The sequence below is a fragment of the Erithacus rubecula genome (assembly GCF_903797595.1).
Source record: "Erithacus rubecula genome assembly, chromosome: 8".
NCBI classification, from domain to species: domain Eukaryota; kingdom Metazoa; phylum Chordata; class Aves; order Passeriformes; family Muscicapidae; genus Erithacus; species Erithacus rubecula.
Window position 1 is genome coordinate 21442080 of NC_136659.1, and position 22921 is coordinate 21465000.

A 22921-nucleotide genomic window follows, 5' to 3' on the forward strand; every position below is an offset into this window, starting at 1 on the left:
TCAGTGACTGAATTCAGAGAGTATTTGTGGCTTAATGGCTGATTCATGGAGTGCTTGCCCAAACCTTGGAGAAAAGAGCAGATGTGTGGTATGGGCCCATGACCATCTGCCAGGAATTGAATGTTTCAGAGCTGATTCTGCCAGGCATTGCCCAGGTTTTGGTCAAAAGGGTTTGCAGGCCAAAGCACTGTCCAGGAGACAGCTGACTGATTTTGAGAATCTTAACTCTAGATATAGTGCTGGGAAAAGGTAATAAGGCACGGAAGCCTCTCTGTAAAAGTAACCATTAACTTCACTCCACATGAGGTTAGTACCTGCCTGTAGCAGTGCTGAGGAAAGGAATGCATATCAATGCTTTGAATTGAGTAATGGAAATAAACTGTCAGATATCCAGCTGATATCTGTAGACTTGTGAATTCCTCTGGCTGGGAGAAGGTCAAGGAGGATGCTGGGCCAAATTTAGGTGTGGGGCTGAGAAACTGTGGGGACAGGCTGTGGTCATTGTTGGTGACCAGGCAAGGGAACAAGGATTTGATGCCTGCATCAGTGAACAGGTTGAGTGAGAGCTGAAGAGAAAGTGTAGGTCAGAAAAAAGAACCAATAAACACAATCAGTTTGTCACAGATTGTCCAGGAGTTTATTATCAGCATGTCTTTATTAAATGACGTGCTTCAGTCAGCAGTTCAAAACTGTCTAGGAAAGACTGATGGGTTTGTGGAATAATCCTGTGATAAAAGAACCAGGGGCTCAGAGGGGCTCTGTGCTATCATTCTGAGCACTGTGAGAAGCCAAATGCAGTGAGTGGCACAATTCCCATTCCCCAACAATAGAGCAGTTTCTCCCAGGATAATACGCTGGTGTAAGTTACATTAATTATGCACCTGTGTGACATGACCCATGAAGGGCAAATTTGGGTTTCTGTGCCACTTCTATCTAGTTCTGCACTAGTTTGCACAAACTTGCACCTTTGTTTCCATACCCTGCATTGGACTGACTTCTTGTCCAACAGGTCCTCGTGGCTAATCAGTAAAAAAATTTAACTCATCCCTTCCTTCTCCTGTTTGCATTAGAATTACACAGACTCATCTGAAATTCATGGGAGGTGTGACACCCTGGACAATCTTTTGTCCAAAGGATGCCAGTTGGATTTGATTGAGTTTCCCATTTCAGAAGTAGAAATCCACAGAAATGATCCCCTAACTGCATCACCCCAGAAGAACAGTTCTGATGTCACACAGATTTCTCCCCAAAAATTAACTCTGAGGCTGCGACCAGGTAAGTCACAGATCAGAGGTTTATTTCAGACATCTGATAAACTGAAGCTTCTTGGATTGAACAATCTAAAAAATATCTTGACAGAATAAAGATGAAAACCTGTGTCGAGTCCAAAATTATCTGTTGACTCATTGCATGAAAACTAGGTTCAGCTGAGTTCAGAATACTTTCAGAAGTGCTGGGTACATGATAAAAATAAGGAGATATATTTTTAGTTCCTCTCTTCTCTTGCCAGTGAGGTGGCAGGGAGAGAATGAAAGCCCCTGGCTCATCCCCAGCCGAGCTCCTGTGCCTCTCCCCTGCTGGTTTGAGTATCTCAGAGGTGGCACAAAATGTTGCTTTGAGGATTTACAGGGTACCAGTGACATTTATGGTAGCATTCCAGAACTACCTGGAAAAATGTGATTTTTTTTCTTGAGAAAATAAAAAAGGTAAGAGACATCCAGTTAGGTCAGGTCATAGTGTTGGAATAGAGAATAAAATCTCTATGTACACTTTCACTTTCTTTAAATATTTTAAGGCTATTATAGGACCCCAAAGTGCTACCTCTAGTTTTAATGAGTTTGATATCTAAATTTTCTAAATTGCATACAGCAGAAGGGATGTTTTCATATTTTTTAAAATTATAGCAATCAGTTTTAATTCTCTGCTTATGGCATTACTGAATAACTGTTTAGAAAAAAAGCCCAACCTTTAGTACTACTTTTAATTTTTCAGACCCTTATTTGAGATTTTTTTGTTGACAGTTTTGTTGTTGAAGTTTTTTTGTAAATGCTACTGGTGGTCTAAAACACAAGATAATTGTCAGCATATAGAAATTAATGAAGAAATTGGCATTGCTTGTGTTTTCTGCACAGAAGTGCTGATATGTATCCACTTTCCCCTGACCTTAACAGGACATGAAGAAACCATACAGATCAAGGTTCGCCAGACTGAAGATTATCCAATTGACCTCTACTACCTCATGGATCTTTCAGCTTCCATGGATGATGATCTGAATACCATCAAAGAACTGGGTTCAACTCTTTCCAAAGAGATGTCAAAACTGACAAGCAACTTTAGACTGGGGTTTGGATCTTTTGTTGAAAAACCAGTTTCCCCGTTTATCAAAACTACAGCTGCAGAAATAAACAACCCTTGCAGGTAGGCAGGGAAAGTCCCAACACCTGTTTGCATTCCAACACTGTCATAATATCAATCTTTAGGCTAAAATCAATTTCAGCAGCTTCACTGGAAACTCTCTCCTCTTCCAGCTGTAAATGAGTCAGATTGTGGAACAAGATTTGGTTCTTTTAGTTTCACCTTTTGATCATCATTCTGTTGAGTCTTATGTTATTAGGATTGAGGAATCTGGCAGTGAGTCTGCTTTTTAGCTTTTGCTGCTAGTTACAAATGAGCTTAATATATTAACAAAAATGTATGCAGCATGTAATTTTGTATTTTTCTTCAATTTCTTTCATTTTCTAAAATACATACATGCATATATATGCATATATATATATATATATATATATATATAAATTTTATTAACTATACTAAGGAGTTGCAAGCTCAAACCCAGCACAGAATACCAGTTTCATTTAGCCATCAATACTGTTCTCCTGCTTTTTCCCCCCTCTGTTTAAGGTATAGCAGAGCTGGGGCTCTGCAACCTGGAGCAGGACTGCAGCACCTTGCTGGTTGTCTCTGAATGCCATTAAGGAGCTACAGATCCCAATATGCTTCCAAATATGAGGTGAAGGCACAGCAGGGGCCATGGCAAGGGCTTCACTTTGGTAACTGGATGACTCTGCTCTAGGAGGCATTTCCCAGCCTTTAGGAAGATTTTTTTCCACTGCCCAAGTCACTGGATGCTCTTTAACTATCTTAGGTTTTTCACTAAATCTTCTAGGCACAGATAAGAGATGGAAGATGAAAACTAATCCAGGCAGGCCTCTGAAGCAGCCATTCCAGTGATTTTTCACTCTGTTATTCATAAGCTGTCTCACTTTTCTTGCAGAAGTGTACCATATGAGTGCTTACCCACCTTTGGATATAAAAATGTTTTGCCACTAACAAATGATACTGAAAAATTCAATGAAATTGTGAAAGGACAGCGAATTTCTGCTAATATAGATACTCCAGAGGGGGGATTTGATGCAATTATGCAGGCAGCTGTTTGCAAGGTAATTGAAATTTCTGGGTATAATATTATTCCATGTATTATCTCTTCTAGTATTATGTGTTGGTATTTCAAAGTGACAGATTATTTTGCAAAAATTTTTAACACAAACCTAGAGCCTCATTAAATTTGTGTGAAAATACTTTTGGCTGTATAAGTAAAACATGCATATTGCAATATTTTAGTCTAAGTTTCCTTTTAATTGCCAGGGACAAATAAGCCCAAATATGAGTATAATTACTTGGTCTGTTTTCCTGTTTAAATAGTTTTATTATCTATGTTTAGAGTAGTAAGCAGATTGACATGAACATGGCCAACCCATGTTATTAAACACAGGGCTGGAGAAACAAAATGTTAGCCAAAGACAATGGAATGAACATCATCTCTTAGGAGATGTGATACTTCTTTGAAAATTACGCTTTTCATTTACTTTGAGATGCTGTTCTCCAAATATTTTGCAGTTTTTGTATGTTGTGATGCAATATAGTTTGTTAAACTGATGTGTTTTAAATGGCAGGAAAAAATTGGATGGAGGAACGATTCTCTACATCTGCTGGTGTTTGTGAGTGATGCTGATTCCCATTTTGGGATGGACAGTAAACTGGCAGGAATTGTTATTCCTAATGATGGGAATTGTCATTTGGACCACAATAATGAATATTCCATGTCAACTGTTCTGGTAATTACCTACAAATTTTGTACATTCTCACATTCTGGAAATTTAAGGACTAATACAAACAATTTAGAAAATTAGTGAATTACACTTTTAGCACTGAAATGTGTAAAAACTGGGGAATCCAGATATTTCATGCAATCTATTTTATTTGTAGCTGCGCTTTTCAGTAAAGAGAGAACAGCGTGTTTGTATGGAATTAGATTATAGATTATAACTAAGAAACAAGAAAGAACAAGTACAATTTCTACAACAGGAAAGCCCATGGAATTAGACTAAATAGTATTTCCTTCTGCAGGGAAGACAAGAGTTGCATTAATTATGTTCCCTGAAAGGGAAAGCCCCCACTATGGAATCTAGCTCTGTATTTTTCAGAGAGGAGTTTCCTTAAAAACAATGTGAAGAAATTATATGTGCTATCTTTTATTTTGTGTACATGTATTCCTAATTAAAGTTTATACTACTCAGAGCACAAAGTGTTCATTATGATCACTTGAGTGTGTCTTTCATGGGAGACAGGAACTGAAAGCACATGAGAAACAGATTGATGTGCCTCTCTTTTGTTTGTTTGCAGGAGTATCCCACAATTGGACAATTAATTGACAAACTCGTGCAAAACAATATTCTATTAATTTTTGCTGTAACAAATGAGCAAGTTCACATATATGAGGTGAGCAAACTAAAGTGTTCAGTTTGGCAATGTTTGTTTAAAGTTCACCTTTTTTCACTGCTGATACAGTAATTCTAGTACTAAGGACTGAATTCCACAAGATATTTATGCGATAAAAATAACCAGGAAATAGTGTATCAGAGGAAAGCTCTTCTGTTTAAGTGCTTCTTCATGTATTGATTTTGGTGTTCTAAGGTAACTTTTAAATTGGATTTCAAGTTGAATCACACTAATCCTTTAAGTCAAGGATTGACAAACTATGCATTCTGAACTATTCAGTGTAATCATTGTGATTAGGCTTCTGTATTTTATAAGGCTAGAGGAGAGCTGAACTTTTTATTTTATTAAACAAGAATATATCTGAAACATGCTGTTATCTTTATGCTCAGCTCTGAGATCTTGGTTTGCTGTTGCTGGGGTTTTTTGTTTGTTTTTCCATTTTTCTTTATTTCTGTGACTCTTTCAATTCTTATTTCATTTTCTGTCCAGTCCTGTTCTTGGGAAAAAAAATCTTCACACAATAAAAAATATTCTAGATAAGAGTTCATCGTGGGTAATAAGGGGTTTTGCAGCCTAAGCTTGGCTACCTGGCTACACCCTGCTGTGTGAAAGGGGATAAGCTGAGAGAAATTGGTCCAAATTTGTTCAGGTTGGTTGAGGGGAAGCCAATAAGGATGATCCTGCTGGTACAATAAGAATGGCTTTCTGAAGAAGAAGCCTTTGCAAAACATTCTGTAACCAGAAGTACAGTAATGAGGAGAGGTGCTCCTCTGTTGTGACTACCACATGGAAAATGGGAAGAAAGAGCAGGGGAAAAGAGAGTGCAGCTGAATCCTCAGTCACCAGCAGGATGGTTTTCTATTTCTGTCCTCAGTTTAACCCAGGGAAGACCCCCCAGAACTTCTGCAACTGATTCCAGGGGTGGAGTTGTTTTGAGTAAGACTGATGTTCCAGCTGTGTGACAAAAGTGACAAGAGTCACAAATTGCACAAACTGATTCTCAGATTACAGCCTTCACAAGGGAAGGAACACTGTCTTGAAGCACTGACTGCCTTGCTTTTTTGAAGACTGTATTGAATACTGAGCTGGATCACGAAAATTTAGATTGATAACAGTAGAACTCAATCACAAATGCAGTGGCTTCAAGACTTTCTTAATAGAGATCAAATTAATGACAGGTGAAATATTTTTCCTTGTAGGTGCTTTTTGTAATAGATGCTTCATGCAAAATGGCTGTTCTAGGTAGCTTGAAAGTACCTCTTTGATTTACAAAGCCTTTTTTTGTCCAAATAAATATTTCTCTTGCTGAGGGCACTGTATTTTACCTTGGAAATTGCTTGTGGTCGCCCTGGAAGTTGGCCACCAGCATTCTTACCAAGGTGTTTCTATTTCAATATCCCTGTGTCTCATGTCAGCATCAAAGTTACCAAGAGTCATCCTTTGATAATGGGGAACATGAAACAAGGGCTTATAACTAACACAAATACAAATCATGGTTAACCCAACTAGGGAATGGTTTGTTCTTGCTACATTTTTTGTTAGAAAAAAGAAAGTATAACTACCTTCTGTCTTATAGGGTGTATAGTAATCCCACTGAATATAACCTATCAGCTGATTTCTTCCACTAATATGGATAGCTCTATTTGTTATGGTCTGCCTTCATCCTGTAGGTGATGTGGAAAATCAGTCAAAGCAAGTGCAAAAATCATACACCAGTGTCACAATGCAGTTTTTCCTTTAAAGGGTCTGTGAAGGGTGTGTAAACAGGGAAATAAATATTGACATGTTTTCATCCCTCTGATGTAAATTTTTAATATAAATATAAATAACCAGTATCTATGCTTAAGCACATAAAAAGAACAAAGCAAGACAATGAGAATTGTTCTTGTGGTAAGGCCCCTGCTCAGGTAGCCTGGAAGTGATGGCAGAGGACTCTAAACTCTAAAAGTTTTGGGTTTCACTTCTCTTGAAAAGCTTCAGTGGTGGAGATTCTGTAGTCTCCCTCAAAAAACCCTTCCATTCATCCTTTGAGGTGGGAAGACTTTCCCCAAATATCTCATCTCAAATCTACTTGAACTCAGCTTCTAATTACATCAGATACTAATACTGACTATTGCTATTTATAGTTGAGTTCTCAGGGACAAGCTTACATTAAAATTACTGTGAGGATTTAGAAAGCACCTCTTTAAATAGACTTCATATATTCCATTAGTCTTAAGTGCAGTGTTCAGACTGTCAAATATATATTTTGTATTTCTAGCCCTGTATAATCCCCAACAATTTAGCCCAAAATAATTCAGTCATGCAATATTCTTGATCCTCTTCAACTGAATTTTCAGTTTACCCACTTGCATGTGTATTATTATGGAACACAAATATTAGGGGTAGCACAAGCACAGAACACCTATGCTTGTAGCAGAGCTGGTGTTGCTTTTGACCTTTCCAAGCACCTAAAAAGCTACAGCACCTCAAAAGATCATTTACATCTGATGTAAGAGAAGAGAGAAAATTCTTTACAATGAGCCCTGATAATTTGACGTTAATTTTAAAAGGATTTTTTTTTTAAAGAAAGGTATTTTACAATATATTTATCTAGCATCATTAGTCCCAGCTGAGTCTTGCCAAAGCAGCAGGGGATGTTTTCATTCTATGAAAGCTATTCACTCTAAAAAGCATCTGTGAATTTGGCAATAATAATTATATTTTAACAAATCCTACTTTGGTGCAAAAGAAAACACTGCTCTTTAAGCTATTATGAAGTAGTTGCTACTATTGTTGATATTATTTGCTTTCAAGCAGAATTCTTTTAGAAACTATTCAAACTTAGATAAGGGAAAGACTCCATCTTTAGTCCTGGCTAAGCAGCATTTTTTTTTTAAACAAAAACTACTCTTTTTTGGATTAATTATTTCTTTTTATATCACAGGAGAAATAGCTTGAAAATTAGGGTTTCAGGCTGCATTGCACTGCTGAAAGCTGAACTAAAAATACTGCACACTCATACAGAATTTCAAATTATTTTTATATATTTGGCATGACACATTATTCATAATGAAAATTCTTCTATAACTTGCACTGCTAAAATGTAGTAAATATATAATTGTCACAATTGTATAATTGTGAACTCAAATATATAATTGTCAAATTTCTTTTGAAAATCTGATTTCTTTGAAATCAGAGTTTCCCTCTAAAATGGCAGTTCACCTTTTAATGAATATTTACCAAAGGACTAAATTCTGTGATATTCTTTGGGTGTTTTGCAATAGTAGCATCCCAAAAACATCTCTGGCATACCTTGGCAATGGTTGAACAGAAACATTTGCTAAGAGGTGAAGTTTAACCAATGGACTGGAGGCAGACACTCGGCCTGGCTTTGAAATGCCATCCTTGTATCACCATGCAGAAAATTCTTGTTCACAGAGGAGAGATCAACCAAAGTGTTCATAGCAGCCCATCCCTGCTGTTTGTTTTGCATACCACAGATTAAAGGGGACTTTATTTTAAATTCCAGGTTTGCCATCTTTTCTCTCAAAAGGTCCATATGCATGAAACACAGAGTTTCTTTATTCCAAGAATCCTTGAGAGGGCACTAATCACAGTAGGAGTCAGGAATGCAAAGTTGCCAGCTATAAGATAAAATACAGTTAATCCCACTGATTTACAATAGCACCAGAAATCTAATGAATGATAACTATTCCATACATAAGACATAAAGTAATCACAGAGCTTTTGGAGACATGAAGGATAAGAAGGCTATAAGAGTATTAAATTGCCCATGTTTATTAATAGTTATTAATAGATATTTTTATTTTATTTAAAATAGCAGCATTGATACAATAATGTATAAAGGAAAACTAGTGCTCCAATGCTTTTTTAAAATGATGAGCACATGGCTTTCCAAAGGCATGGGCTAAAGCAGTGGAAGTTCATATTGTCAGCAGTCAGACAAGACAAATTTTAATTCACCATATTTAAAATCTAGCTGTCAGATTTCATGTTAGTGTCACAGTGCAATTTAATGCAAAAAAAAGAAAACTTATCACTGCAATAAATTGCTAAATTGGCACTGTAATATTCACAGAAATTCAACATACAATCCACGAGAGCCACAGAGCACTGAGATACCTTTGCAAAGATAAAAGAGTGACTGCAGTTGCTGAATGTAGAGTCCAGGACTCTTAAGCAGTGAAACAACAGTAGAGCAACTGAATCTGTTTCTGGATATTTTTATTAAAGAGAGATACAGCTGTTGCTAAAACATATCTTCCCTCTAAATTAAAAAAAAAATAGAGCTTAAAGAATACTATAGTATCAAACTTCCAATCACATAGATGTGATTTAACAATATATGTTCAATAAATTTTAAATTAAACCAGCTCTTCTCCATCTGGCTTTTTCATTAAGACACATGCAATGGAGACTCCAAGAATCCTTGAAAATGTTCCTGTCATTTATTTCAATTGACTTCAATGTACTTGGTTTTGTTTTCCTTCTTTTTTTTTTTTTTTTTTCATTTTTTGTTGTTGCTGTTTTTTGTGGTTTTGTTGTTGTTTTTGTTTTGTTTTGAGGAGTATGTTTTTGAGGTTTGGGGGTGGGTTTTTTGTTTTTTTGTTTCTTTTGGGTTTGGGATTATTTTTAGATGGTAGCTCCGTGTCACCTAGATTTTTGTTTTGCTTTAAATTAATTTTTTATATTTCCAGAATTATGCAAAGCTTATCCCTGGTGCTACTGTTGGACGACTACAGAAAGATTCTGGAAATATTCTCCAGCTGATCATTGCTGCATATCAGGTGAGATGGTTACAATGCAGTTTCTTCCCTCATGTTTACATATTCAACATTGGTTTGCAGTTTGGTAAAAAGAAGTTTCTTTGATGCCTTTTATGAACTGATCATATCATTCTTTTGTTAGGTGCTGACATTAGCAGGAAAAGTGCTCACTGTGGGGATTAAGTAAGCACAGAAATAAAATTCCTATAACCTTCTGTCAATCCTTAGTTCTGCTGGAATGCTGAGTTTAAATCAAGGTCATCTGCACTGCCTTCTTCATATTCCTGTATTTTACACCTACTCTTAAGCCTTCTTTAATATTCAGGTCTCTCAGTTGCACATCTCAACAGGGACTCAACTCTCTCCCTGTTGGTAGCTGCCACCAGAGCAGACTAACAATTGCTCTGCAGGAATATCTGGGGAAAAAACCACTATTCTGTGCTCAGTGCTCTTCTCTGCTTTAGCAATTGGATGCTGCCTCTGTGAGGCTGTTCTGAGGTTTTCAAAAAGAGGAATGTAGGAACCAACATGGGTTTGTTTAGGTAATGCCAGGACTTGAATGGGTTTGTTTAAGTAATACAAAGAAACACTGTAATGATGTCAGCTCTGCTCTTCAGAGCTTTGTTTGTAAAATGCATCTTGTGTGCCTAGTTCTCTCTGTCAGAGAAATGTTTTAGGCAGTTGTGCAGATCTTTGCACTGAGATATTAATTTACAAATACACTGATATTCCACAGATTTCTCTGTTCCATCTCGGCCCATTTTTATTAAAAACTGCTCTACCAGTTGTCTACAATGACAAATAACTCTTTGCAAATAGCTTCTCTTTCTTTCCTTACTTATTCTTCTGCTCTTCCTTCTATCACCTGAATAAGATAGTCATTACTTTGGTCTTAGTGATAGGAAGGAAACCAAATTCTTCTAACTCTTATAAAAGCAATGAAGGCAATACAATTGATGAATTATGACTTTTTAAAATGAAATGCAACATAGCAGGAGATTCTCCATCTTCTGAAAAATTATATAAGGAGAATGAGAGAGCTTCAGGGTTAATCTTGAGAGTGTAAAAATGATAATAAATAAAGATGAGGAAATTTTCTTACGAGCAAAGTTATTGCTAAACTTTAAGTGGGAACAGAATTTCACTTCTGATTTCCAACCTGCTGCTAGGCACATCTGGTTCCTATCAGCATTTCTTCAAGCTGGCAGTCTAATGTATAGACACAGGTTCCTACATTTAACAGCTAAAATACCATTTTGTTGTCAGTAAGCAATTCAAAAATGCACAAAATTTTTCCCAGTGCTGTGTCCTGATGCTTTTGCTGTAACATAAGTGTGGAATGATGCCTCATTGGAATATTGAAAATGTGAAGAGTGAATCTGCCTCTTCTCCTTAGCCTCTGCTCATGTTCCTATGGCCTATGATTCTTTCCTACTCTCCTTTTTGAACCTCCTGATATTTTTGGCCTCCTGATATTTTTGGCCTCTGTTGCCTTCTATGACAAGAAGAGGTTCAGTTTGTCAAGGCAAAATTTTCTTATTCTTATTTTAACCTACTTCTTATGCTTTAAATTTTCACTGAGTGCACCTTAGCTCCCGAGTTGTAGGGTTTGGTGAATAACAGTTCTGCATTCACCTTATCTTTGTGCCTTCATAATTTCATTGTATTATGTCACTGAGACACCTTCCACATCCCTAATCTTCTCTCCAAATTAGAGCCCCAGTCTTTTAAGTTTCTCCTTGGCTGCTCCATTCCCTTGGTAATTTTATCTGACTGTCTCTTCTGATATGTAGAGCCCACAAGAGCTTGCAGTAAATAGTACAGGGCACACTAAGGCTTATACAAAGGCAATTTTGTCCTTTGCCTTGTCCTCAGCCTCCTGGTTTGTTGGTTTTTAGGTGCTGCATGCTTTGAGCAGAGCAGGTCCCAGAGCTGGCAGAGGTGACCATGATGCAGCTCCTGAGCTGTTTGGGCTGATCCTGTTTTCATGGATTGGAGGGAGCTCTGAGCTTGCTGCAGCAGGGGCAGGGAGGTGGCTACAGGAAGGCTGCTCCTGCCTTTGGGCTAGAACTTGTCACAACCTCATCCAGGCACAGCATGTCTGGACCATGCACCAGAGCTGCACGTACCTTCGTAAAATCCCACGTTTCTTTCAAGATGTAAGAATTGTGCAAGCAGCAACATGCCACACGCAAAATTTCCCAAAGTCAATTTTATTGCACTTAACCTTAAAGGTTAACTATCTTACTGCTTTGTGATTGCAAATCTTCCAAGCAGGAAGGACTAAAAACCACTTTATTTGACAGGAGTAAAGGTATCAGAGTATCTGAATTTTTTTCTGCTATGGAGAAGGAAATTACAGGAGAACTACAATTGAAAATCACGTGCAAAACAGAACTAATGCTACTTTTGTTAGAAACTTTTCATTATACTCTCAGAAGTGTAATTCAGTGTCCTTTGTCTCTGCTTCTTCACTCACAAGAAAAGGAATAAATAATTTTTGCCCCCTGGGAGTAGAGTTAGGCTAAATCTTTTAACATTTTTAAAGTGTTTTTTTTAGTGTTTACTTGCTGTGCAAACACCAGGTTTGCTAATGCCATTCACCATGTGTTGCCATGCAAAAGCTTCAGAGAGGAAGTAAGCAAGTTAAGAAAGTCTGAACTGTCAAAATATTTGTTGCAAGGAGTTCTCATGTTCTTTCCAAGCATGGTTCATTTTCTTCTGTAAGCATATTTCTGCCTGCTTTGTTTAGCACTGAATTCTGCCCAACTTTGTGTTGCAAAGCTGTTGGCTAAAATGCTTTGTGACAGATAGCAGGCCATTTGATTAAAGGCATTCCAAGCATTTAAAATTTCAGAAAAATTACCTGGGCCCCCCCCCCCCCCCCCAGGTTTTAGTCCTTGCATTTACACAAAAAAGAGAACAAAGAAATAATGTATTAGACAGGACAGGTAACAGAAGGGCACAAGCATTTAGCACTTCTCTGCCTGTTGTTCCATTCAGAAAATCTTTTTAACTACAAGTGTTTCTCTGTGAATGGCTTAAAGCTGCTATTTGCTATTAACTGTCTGCTATTTGTCCTCAAACGCTGGCCAGACAGCTTAGTAGTTTTAAAACATCATTTGTAGTGCTTACAGATATTAGGATCTAAAAACTGATTTTATCACAGTTTGTATTCATTTTCATTGCTGTAAGATGCACAATTTGATCTCTCACAATAGCAAGGCACATTCAAAGGACCCAATACATACTCCAGAATTCAAAGTATTACAATTTGGTGCTCAGCAGCATTTAATTTTCTCTCACAGTTGCACTCTGTTTGCACCTTGTGATTTTGCAGTTGGTGGAAGAGGGACTGCAGGTTATTACCTCCTGTAAAAAAGGCACATGCCCACAGTCACAGCTTTGCCTGCAGATTTGCTGGTTTGGGTCCTTTTAGGAGAGCCCAGCTCTGGCAAACAAATTATAATCAACAACTCTGCATTGTTTCAATAGTGACATGAGCACCTGCCTTCAAATCAAATGGAAATGGAAATGTGGGCACATCCAAAGTTATCAACACTACAAACCTGATCCCAGGGCACAATTTTACAACCCTAAGACAAATTTCCTAGGAATCCAGAACATGTCATAGGACAGGGAGTTGTCTGTGCAGGTTTATTCCTATTCTGTTTTTACTTTGATTTACCCCACCAGACCTTTACTCCAGTGAGTCATCCTGCTGCCTTTAATAGAATGACTCACTGAAGTAAGGTGAACAAGTTTCCTTGCTCTGATTGAAGGGCAGGGGGTATTTTGCAAGTAATTAAACTTCCATGAGCACAAAGTCATGTCAGTGAGGTGTTTTCTTAGCAGTTGCTGAGGTACTTTTGAAAAATTTCCACTTACTGGATCCACAGACCAGTGAAGTCATAGGGAATTTCCCCATGGCCTGTGATAGGCTTTGGATTAAGGTTGTGTAAGCAAATTTGCTATAAAATGTTTTCAAGACTTTAAATATAGATACCTAGTATGAGCAGTTTCAGAAAGACAGTTTGTGACTTACAAAATAAAAATTTGATTGATCAAATTGATTTAAATAACAGGGATGTTGTTGAATGCAGGTTAAAATAGCACAAAGAGCTCATGAAGCAGGAATTTCCATTGTGAGAAGAAAGGAAGGGAGGGAGCAATATTGACACAGTTTGGCTAATCAGGAAAAGCCCAGACCTAGCAATGCAATCAGGGATGCAAATCCACTCCTCAGAAAGTCCAGACCTAAAAGAAAAGCTGCATCAGTCAGCAGAGCTATGAAAGGTGATTTAATAAAACTTTGAATTTGTTCTCCTGGAAGGGCAGGAAATAAGCCCTGTGATAGCAGATATTAAAGTGATGCTCCCATTGCTTTCCACTGAAAGCTGGGTCTGTCAGCATTTGCTTTCCTTTGCTCGTTCCCCATTTTTCTTGCAATAGAGAGTTTTGTAAACAAGTGCCAAAGCAGGAGCGTGCTCCTGTGCAAGTCAGGATAAATCACAGTCCCTGTTACTCAGACAGGGAGCAGTGGCACCATGCGGCAGTGTTACCACTCCATTCATCTCACGCTTTTTGCCTTGAAGGAGCTGAGGTCTGAGGTTGAATTGGAGATCCTGGGAGAGACGGAAGGGCTCAACCTCTCCTTCACGGCCATCTGTAACAATGGGACCTTTTCTCCACATCAGAGGAAATGCTCTGGGGTGAAAGTGGGAGATACAGTAAGTGAAGAACCTATTCTCCAAACACATTAAGTTCATACAATTTAGGACACCGAGGCAGAGTTTGCTCTTTATTAAATGAACTTCCTCCCAACAAGTCACCAAGAAGCAGGCAGTGCGTATGACCCTCTGGCTGCATCCTCTGCATGCACTTCTGAGCACCCTGCAGAGTTCCCTGCGCTCCCAGCAGCCCTATTCTCTCTTCCAGGTCTCCTTCAACGTGACCGTGAGTCTCTCTTCTTGTGAGAAGAGCAGAAGGCTTATCAAGATAAAGCCGGTGGGGCTGGGTGACGCGCTGGAGCTGGAGCTGGAAGCCGTGTGCCGCTGCAGCTGCCAGGCGCGGGCGGAGCCGGCCAGCCCGCGGTGCAGCCGGGGGCAGGGCGCGCTCGAGTGCGGGGTGTGCGTGTGCAGCCCGGGCTTCGTGGGGCCGCGCTGCGAGTGCCACGAGAGCTCGCTGGGGAGCGGCTCCTGCCGCGGCCCGGCCGAGCCGCGCTCCTGCAGCGGCCGGGGCGAGTGCCTGTGCGGACAGTGCCGCTGCCACCCGTCCCCCTACGGGAAGGTGTACGGGCCCCGCTGCGAGTGCACCGACTTCTCCTGCCCGCGGCACCGCGGGCTGCAGTGCGCAGGTACGGGCTGGGCTGCGCCGCGCTCGCACAGTGCGGCTCGCCCCGCTGGCAGCTCGGGAGCCTGGGTTTCATCATAGATGCAGAGGCAGACAGTTCTGTATAAATAATTACTGCTAGTTATGAATGGTCTTTAGACTTTAAATAGTTTCATATAGCACATATAGTTCATACAACAGCTATGCTGTTATATATCGGAAGTATTTGCAAATTGGGTTGCACACTGTCAGGAGACAAGTTCTGCACGGAGGACTCCAGTAGAGAGAATGGAGCTGCACTGGCTTACAGCCAGTCTGTGCAAAATTCTCATCCTCTGACTTAAAACTGAGAAAGAAAGATGTTCGGAAAAAAGAGTTGGAAAGAGCAAAAAATTTTCTGTTAAACATTTAAGGATCACCCTTCAGATTATTTTTGAATGATTCAGTGACTGATTTGAAGTATCATAAATGTTTTTCCAGGCAATGGTGACTGTGACTGTGGGGAATGCAAGTGCCACAGTGGATGGACTGGTGAATACTGTAATTGCACCACTGATTCCAGCAGCTGCGTTGCTGAGGATGGGACGCTGTGCAGTGGGAGAGGTGAATGCGTCTGTGGGACGTGTGCTTGCACCCACCCAGGGGCTTTGGGCCAAACGTGTGAAAAATGCCCTCTCTGCGGTGACCCCTGCAGCTCCAGATGGTAATGTGCTGCCTTTAAACCTCTGATGTTTATATCATCCAGGGATCTATTTCCTATACTGCCTCAGCAGTGTGTTTACTGCCAGGTCTGTAAATTGGAACCCAAGAGCTTCTTTGCCCTTTGAGGTGGGTAGTCACAACTCATATACCAACCATTCATGTACGAAAGGACTTTATGTGAAACACTTAAGTCAACTTCAAGCAGCACAGTACAGGTAAAACTTTACACTTCCACTGCTGTCCCTGCTGTACAACTAATCAGAATGGTGGCCTTATCTGAACTTATATGGCCTCACAGAAAAATTTGGCGTTTTTATTACCATTCTCATACATATGAATGGGTAAGGTTATGTTGTCCACTCAAGATTCACACATTCACAAATTCATAGTCCAAATTCAGTTAAACTTGGTTAAATTAAAGAGTTGTAAGTATATATAACACATAATATTAATAATTTATTATAAGATTAATTAGCTACAATAAACTAGATAATAGTCTAGGAATGAATAAGTAGGTAGCTGTATGTCGTGTATAAATTGATGATAAATTGATTCTAAATGGTAAAATGTCTTCTGTCCACTGACCATACTCAATTTATGCAGCTTTCCTGCTGTGATGCAAGGTGTCTGCTATGGTGCATGACAGGAGAAGCAACCAAAAACGTGAAGATGACTATTAAGTACACCATTGCTCATGCTTGTAGGGCTACAGTCCAAATGGAGCAGTCTTCAGCAGAAAGTTAAGCTAGAAGTTAGGTTAAACTTCACAGAACACACATTATTAATGACCCTGGCTTTACTTTTTGAGTGCTGAGCAGTTTAGGTTGCATGGTTCATGATGATGGCCTGAATCCTTGTTCAGAGTTGAGGTCCATTTCTCTTCAACACTGTATTTTCATGCCTGTCATTGCAGTCTGCAGTGTATATGAGTGAAAAACTGTTCTCTGATATGATTAATTCATCAATTTTTTTCAGTTAGTGCTAAATTTTCCCTAAAAAAACTGAGCCTCTCAGTATGTTCAAAGAGAATTTTTGCATGCAGCTGCTCTAAATGAAAAGGACAATGCTGCTGCTTTGCTCTGCCCAATTTGGCAAAGAATAAGAAATATAAGGTTACATGACAGGCATTACATTAACCCATTTAAACATGTATATTGTATGCAGTGTTGGGTCTTTTCTTTCTGTTTCAGTATCTTCCCTTGCTGAAACGCAGGGCATAAAAAGCCAAAAGAGAGAGAACACTGGGAATACCTGTGTAGGTAACTGAGAGAGCTGAAAGAGCAGGTCAGATGGGGTGGAGATCAATGGCAAGGCAGCTGGGAAAGAGAGTGTAGCATGAGAAACATGGTGAATGTGACAAAACCACCACCTCCACTGAATTTATCTCCATGAGACAGAGGCTATCCCATTACCCACTCACTTTTACTATTCACCATTTCCAGACTGAGGAATAGGGTCACCTCCATCCCCTGAAGATAAACTCAGCAGCCTCAGCTTATTCCCATGGATATGTGTAACTCAATGCAACAGGAGATAGCCAAGGGGATTTTGATGTTTTGTTGCAGTTTTTCCTTTTTCCTCTCCTCTTCTCTCCTCTCTTCTCTGCATTCTTTCCTCAGTCCTTCAGGCTGTTTCTCAGTCTCAGCCACTCAATTTGGCTGAAGCTATTTGTGAAAAATAGCAAACACATTTTTCCATCAGAAATAGTCATACACGAATTCTGTTCATTTTTAAATTTTCCATCAATAACTCCTGGATTTATTAAAATCCTCATTGAATTTACAGGGAAATTTCTAGAGAAATTGGCGTAGACTCTATGTTTAAAAATAATATTTCAATCATTCCGCCACTGAATAAAAAAATAATTTTCCTGTAAGCTTCATTAGTATAATTAGTATCTAGTAATTTCTGAGTCAAGTAATCATATTCAAAAGACAACTGTTGAGACACCTGAAAAGTGTTTTAATGCATTATTCAATAGACTTGCAACAAAGGCAGACTCATAGTAGGTGCCTCAGCTTGATCTCTTTGAAGTCAATTTCAGATATTATTCATCTGATAGGAATTCCTTCAGCTGGTATTAAGTGTGAGAATATTTAGTGTTCAGAATATTTATTTTTTTAATTTTTGAAGATGAATGTTACATGTGAGTAACCACATGTCTTTGATAGACCTACATGAATAATGTTGCCTGGGGTTCTGTCTGGTAGTTAACAAAATGGGACAGAGTAGAGGACAAGACAGAGCTTATTCACAATACCTTTATTCAGGTTGGGGTTTTTTTGTTTGGTTTTGTTAGGATTTTTTTTTTGGTGGTAGCAGCTATCATATTCCTGAGAACTGTATCCATAGCAGAAGACCTTTTATTTAGCTGCTTTTTAAAATGCAGATGCACACATACTGGGTTTTGTATTGTTGCTTTGTGGCAGGCAGAGATTGATGAGCTGCTGAATTATTTTCCACAGGAGCTGTGTGGAATGTCACTTGGCTTCTGATGACAAGTCACTGGGAGATTGCAGTGAAAAATGCAAATTGGTTGATGCAACTGTCAGCATGGCAAAGGGTTGGTATACTCAGTCTTCCTTTCTTGTGTGTGTGATTAGCAGAAGGTTCCACTTTCAGTAATTTTATCTTTGAAAGTAGCCTTGTTTTTCTGCTTGGAACTATATTAAGGGTCATAAGAGAATTACTGTCTGTAGGGTTCTTCTGAGGCAAGTAGGAAATGCAGAACAGAGCTGGCATAACCCTTTCAGGTAATTAACTCATTGGGTCATGCCTATTTTCTAAGTAGTTTATGCAGGAAAGTACAGAATTTAATAGATACCATTCCCTGCAAATCAGTGATAGATGAAAATTCCTGAGTTTGAATTATGCCTGTACCAAGAGTTCCAGTGGGGCTTCTTCAGCCTTACAAATACAAAACCTGCCTCCAGTCCTTAGGCAGATTCTTGATTACAGATGGTGACTAAACACAGCCCTTTGCCAGTGGCAAAAACATTTCTTGTATTCTAAAAAGCTAAGAACATCTTTCAGCTGTTTGCTTTCATCCTAAAGTGCTCTGCATCAATGGAAATTTCTGAAATAGGAATTAATCTTGAGTAAAATAGTACTATCAGGAAAAAACCCAACAATGATGTACATCCTTTGAGAAAAGTAACACCTTTTGTTTTGGATAGCAATACTTCAGTATTCTTTTATAACTATAAAAATGTCTTTATAGGCTTAAAAAATATATAAGCACTTCTATTGTATCTCTCCATTTAGTAAAGTTTTTAGGTTGCTTTTGTTAGGTGGCAAATATTTGTAGCTGGGAATATATAAAACATTAAACTTTTAAATGTAATGAATGCTAATCAAGAGCAGAAAGTGCCTTTTATATGGTTTTGTTCACATACACAGGTCACAGGAATATGAACATGACATTCCTATTCCTGCACATTTCCTTTTTTCAAGTCCTGTGCTTTCCTGATTGAGACTGTCAGCTATTTCTTTAGATTTAAAATTTATTTACAGCAGTTACTGTAACCTTCATGTTTGCATCCAGATGCCTCAAAAAAAAAAAAAAAAACCCAACAAACTAAAATGGCAGCTGTTGCAAACCGTTTCATCTGAAATGCTTGTGTAGCCTGATTTAAAAGTCCTGAAATTAAAAGAAAAAATCAACCTTTAAAATAACAGCTGAAAAATGATCATAGAATAAAATCCTGACCAAAACCCACCAATCTGAAAGTTGTATAAATAGCACACCATATAATATTTAAGACAGATTATTGAGCAACTTCATGGGGAAGTATACTTCTTTCTGGCTTATATTTTAATTTCTTTAATGCTTCAAGGCTTTGGAGGAAAGAGAAAAGTAAAAGCTCTAGGTTAAATAAAACATCAGCTCTTCAAAAATTTTGTTTCTCTTTTGCCCATGATGTGGAGCAGTAAAAAGCGTGGGCTTTACATTTTCCTGTCTGCTGGGAGTGCCCATTTCAGGCTCTGAGTCCTGGCTTTTGCCTCCCTGCTTTGGTTCTGGGTTTGCCAGGGGTTCCTTCTCCTGCTGCCCAGCAGCAGCTCAGGCCAGCCCAGGGACCTGCCAGGTGTCCAGCAGCTCTGCAGGTGCTGATGGCTTCACGTTTGCTGGGCTTATCTCCAAGCAGGCATTACTTTCAAACTTTGCTTTTCATTCACTTTTAGTCTTGAACATTTAAATTAAGCTCGTTGCTCCTTTGCCACATGGGTGCAGGAGGAGCTCTTTTTGCTCTACTCACTGAACCAAAATTCCTAGAAAGCATCTCCTGCCACCACCCCAGCCACAGGGCAGCAAGCTGCTCCTGCCACAAGCCCAACAGGGACAGTTATACTTTCCTAGGAGAGGTTTTTCCTACCCCACGGTGCTGATGCCTCACAAATTCCCAGTGCAGCAGCAGAGTGAGTGCTGGAGGCTGAATAAACCTCTACATCAGTGCTGCTCTCTTATGAGTGAGGTGAACTCTGCTCCAAAAAATACATTTTGTTGAACAAAAGGCAAACAAGAAAGGGCAAAATGACATTTAAATTTACAGTCAACATTTTTGTTGTTGGATCTTTTTTAAATGTATCTGCTATGAAACAGTCTTTCATGCTTTGAGTCTCCTGCTTGCACACTGTTACCAAATTCCTCCCCCAGTGTGACTCCAGTTATTTAAAATACAATTTAATTTATCAGAATTAGGCTGCAGAAGAGTGTGATGATTCACTGCAGAATGCAGAAAATTACACAGATGTAATTTACAGGAATTTACCTACCTAGGCAAATTTTTGTGCTGGTGAACTGCAAATAACATATGCAATAGTCTCTCTTTAGTGATCCCTCATTCTAAAAATAACATCAGAAAAATAAAAATACTAAGCATAATCTGGATTCTGAATAGCTTGAACTGGCATTTTTTCTTTCATTTCTACATCATTGCACATAATCAGTATTCTGCTCCCCTTGGTTTCAAATTATGACATTAAATAAAAAATTACCATGTAAAAATAACTAATATATGAGCAGTTACTGCCTTCTGGATGATATTTGGTATATGCTTGCAAATTTTTCTCCATTTTCAGGATAGCTAGCAACAATCCTTTTTTTTCCTCTTTGTAAGCAAGTTAATATTTTGAATCTGCTTGCTTGAAAGGGTTGGGAAAGTACAAACATTGCAAAACTTTTGACAGTGTTACTGGAACTGTGACGTGCCAACAAGAGCCGTAAGTCTGCAGTTCATGGCCCTTCTAACAAAATCCAATCTTGTTAAATCAGCAGGTTCAGGCTGCCTTGGTAGAGAACACATTCCTCTGCCACCAAGGACCAGCAACCAGTTAAATACAAGGCTCAAATCAAGAGCTGGTTTGCATTAAAATCCAGCCAAGGTTCTTTTTTTATAATAAGCAGAGAAAAGGACTGGAGACTAGTCCACTACTTTCATATTTTCTATAGTGTTTAATAGTATTTTTTATAAGACCAAATCTTATAATAATATGCAAAATGGGGGAGAAAAATCAGAGGGAGCACTTTTCTTTAAAATGTAGTGTAGGTTTCTTTAAAATGCTCTATTCTTGTCTGATTTCTATTCAATTAGTCTTCATATTAAAGTGTGAGGACTTTAAGATTTTTAGCACAATTGCTTATGAAATTTCAGAAAGAGTTTTAATTGGGTAGAAAATAACAGTGAGTGATAATTATTTTAAGGAAATGTTTGAAAAACCTCCTGTTTTTTTTCCTTCTGAAAATAAATACTAAGATATATACTAAGATAATACTTCTTATATTGAAAAGCATACCTAGATTTCCAATGATACTCAATTTATGGATGTATGAAAACATAAACATTCAGCTCCAGAGGTATTATTGCACACAGGTATAAAGTATTTTTTTCTCTGTAAAGTATTAAATTATAGTTACACTCTGAATGATGATATTTCTGGTTCTGCACTTGTACTCTCACTTTTTGATTGCCTTATTTGCTTTACATCACCCCTCAAAGTCAGCTTCCTTCTGTCTCTCTGTTCCCTTTGAATTAATTTTTCTTAGCTCCCCACTTAGAAATAACCTGGAAGGAAAAAAATGGATTAAATTTTTGTGCAATTGACAGTAAGTGGAGGGACAAATAAATGGGGTCAGGCTGTCATATCAGGTCACTTTATTTGCTTCATCTGGAATCCCATGTCAAAAATCCCAGAATGGCACTTTTCTGTTATTAATCTTTATTTACTCTGGTAACAGCAGTGGACACAGAGTGACCTTGGAGGTGCCTATTGTGTAGGAAATGAATAGCAGCCCTTTTAACAGCATCCATGGCTGCTTGATGCATGTTTATCAACTTCTGAAACATGATCCAGAGGTGGCAGGAGTAGCTGCAAACCAATGGAACATACTTTGTTCCACTTGTTACTTTGTCCCATAATTTGGGGCTATTACATTTCCTGGACAGCTGCCAGTTAAGAGTCTCGGAAGCACTTTCAATTCATTGAAATTCACAGTACACTAGAGTAACAAGGTGCACTAGATGGTCAGTGCAGATTGACAACATCTGGATCAGCTCTTCAGAAATAAAAGTGAAAAATCAGAAATGATTTTTCAAATGATTGGAAGAAAAGCCATTAAATTTTGTAGAAAAGAGTATTTCTGCTTTTGTCTTTCACTCTTTTTTCACCATCTGCAGACAAGGCTGTGACAAACATGATGCCAGCAGTCTCTCTGGTTATTAAAGGTTAAATTTCATTTGATCTGATGAATTACTTTTTTCCTTCCCTCTGCAGATTATTCAGAGGATAAATCCATTTCCTGCTCTTTGCAGGGGGAAAATGAATGTATAACCACATTTCTCCTGGCTGTGGATGAACAGGGAAGGACAGTCATTCACAGCATAGAACAGAAAGGTAAGCAGGGAATATTGGTTTTTGTAGGTGAAATCTGATTAAAAACCACAGACAAGGTTAGGAATCTAGAAGCAGAGCTCTTTGCAGCAGCACATCACCTCCTTGTGTTTGTAGCTCTTCTCTGCCCAGCCAAAGATCTCCTCAGGTACTTATTTAATGTAGTGGTGACATAAATACTTGGCCTCTCATGAAAGATGAGCAAAATGATCCTTGGGCTGTAAGAATAAGTTAGTTTTTTCAAAAGCTTGTCCAGTTCTAAGAGGATGATTCTAAACATCATTTGCATTATATGATAAAACTGTAATTCACTTTGAAATGATGTATACTTCATGGATGGAAAAATGGTCAAATTACTCTAATACCGTACACCTGATGAAATTCTACCATATAATTACAATTCTTTTTAATGTTGCAGTATCCCAGAATCATAGAATGGTTTGGAAGGGACA

The 22921-nt window shown here is 38.5% G+C and overlaps 1 protein-coding gene across 4 annotated transcripts in view; it reads left to right on the forward strand.

The window, feature by feature from the left end:
- ITGB6 (integrin subunit beta 6) overlaps positions 1–22921 on the forward strand; it is a 48455-nt gene that overhangs the window by 18332 nt on the left and 7202 nt on the right. For all 4 annotated transcript variants that reach the window (XR_013774823.1, XM_079310431.1, XM_079310432.1 and 1 more), the window contains 11 exons: positions 1071–1275; positions 2172–2418; positions 3275–3440; positions 3954–4115; positions 4684–4779; positions 9480–9569; positions 14144–14278; positions 14487–14904; positions 15360–15582; positions 18047–18144; positions 22353–22472. Coding sequence is in view for 3 of the 4 variants with exons in the window: in XM_079310431.1 (XP_079166557.1) it covers positions 1071–1275; positions 2172–2418; positions 3275–3440; positions 3954–4115; positions 4684–4779; positions 9480–9569; positions 14144–14278; positions 14487–14904; positions 15360–15582; positions 18047–18144; positions 22353–22472 (1960 nt within the window). In the remaining variant the exon portion in view is untranslated. The remainder of the gene's footprint in view (positions 1–1070; positions 1276–2171; positions 2419–3274; positions 3441–3953; positions 4116–4683; positions 4780–9479; positions 9570–14143; positions 14279–14486; positions 14905–15359; positions 15583–18046; positions 18145–22352; positions 22473–22921) is intronic.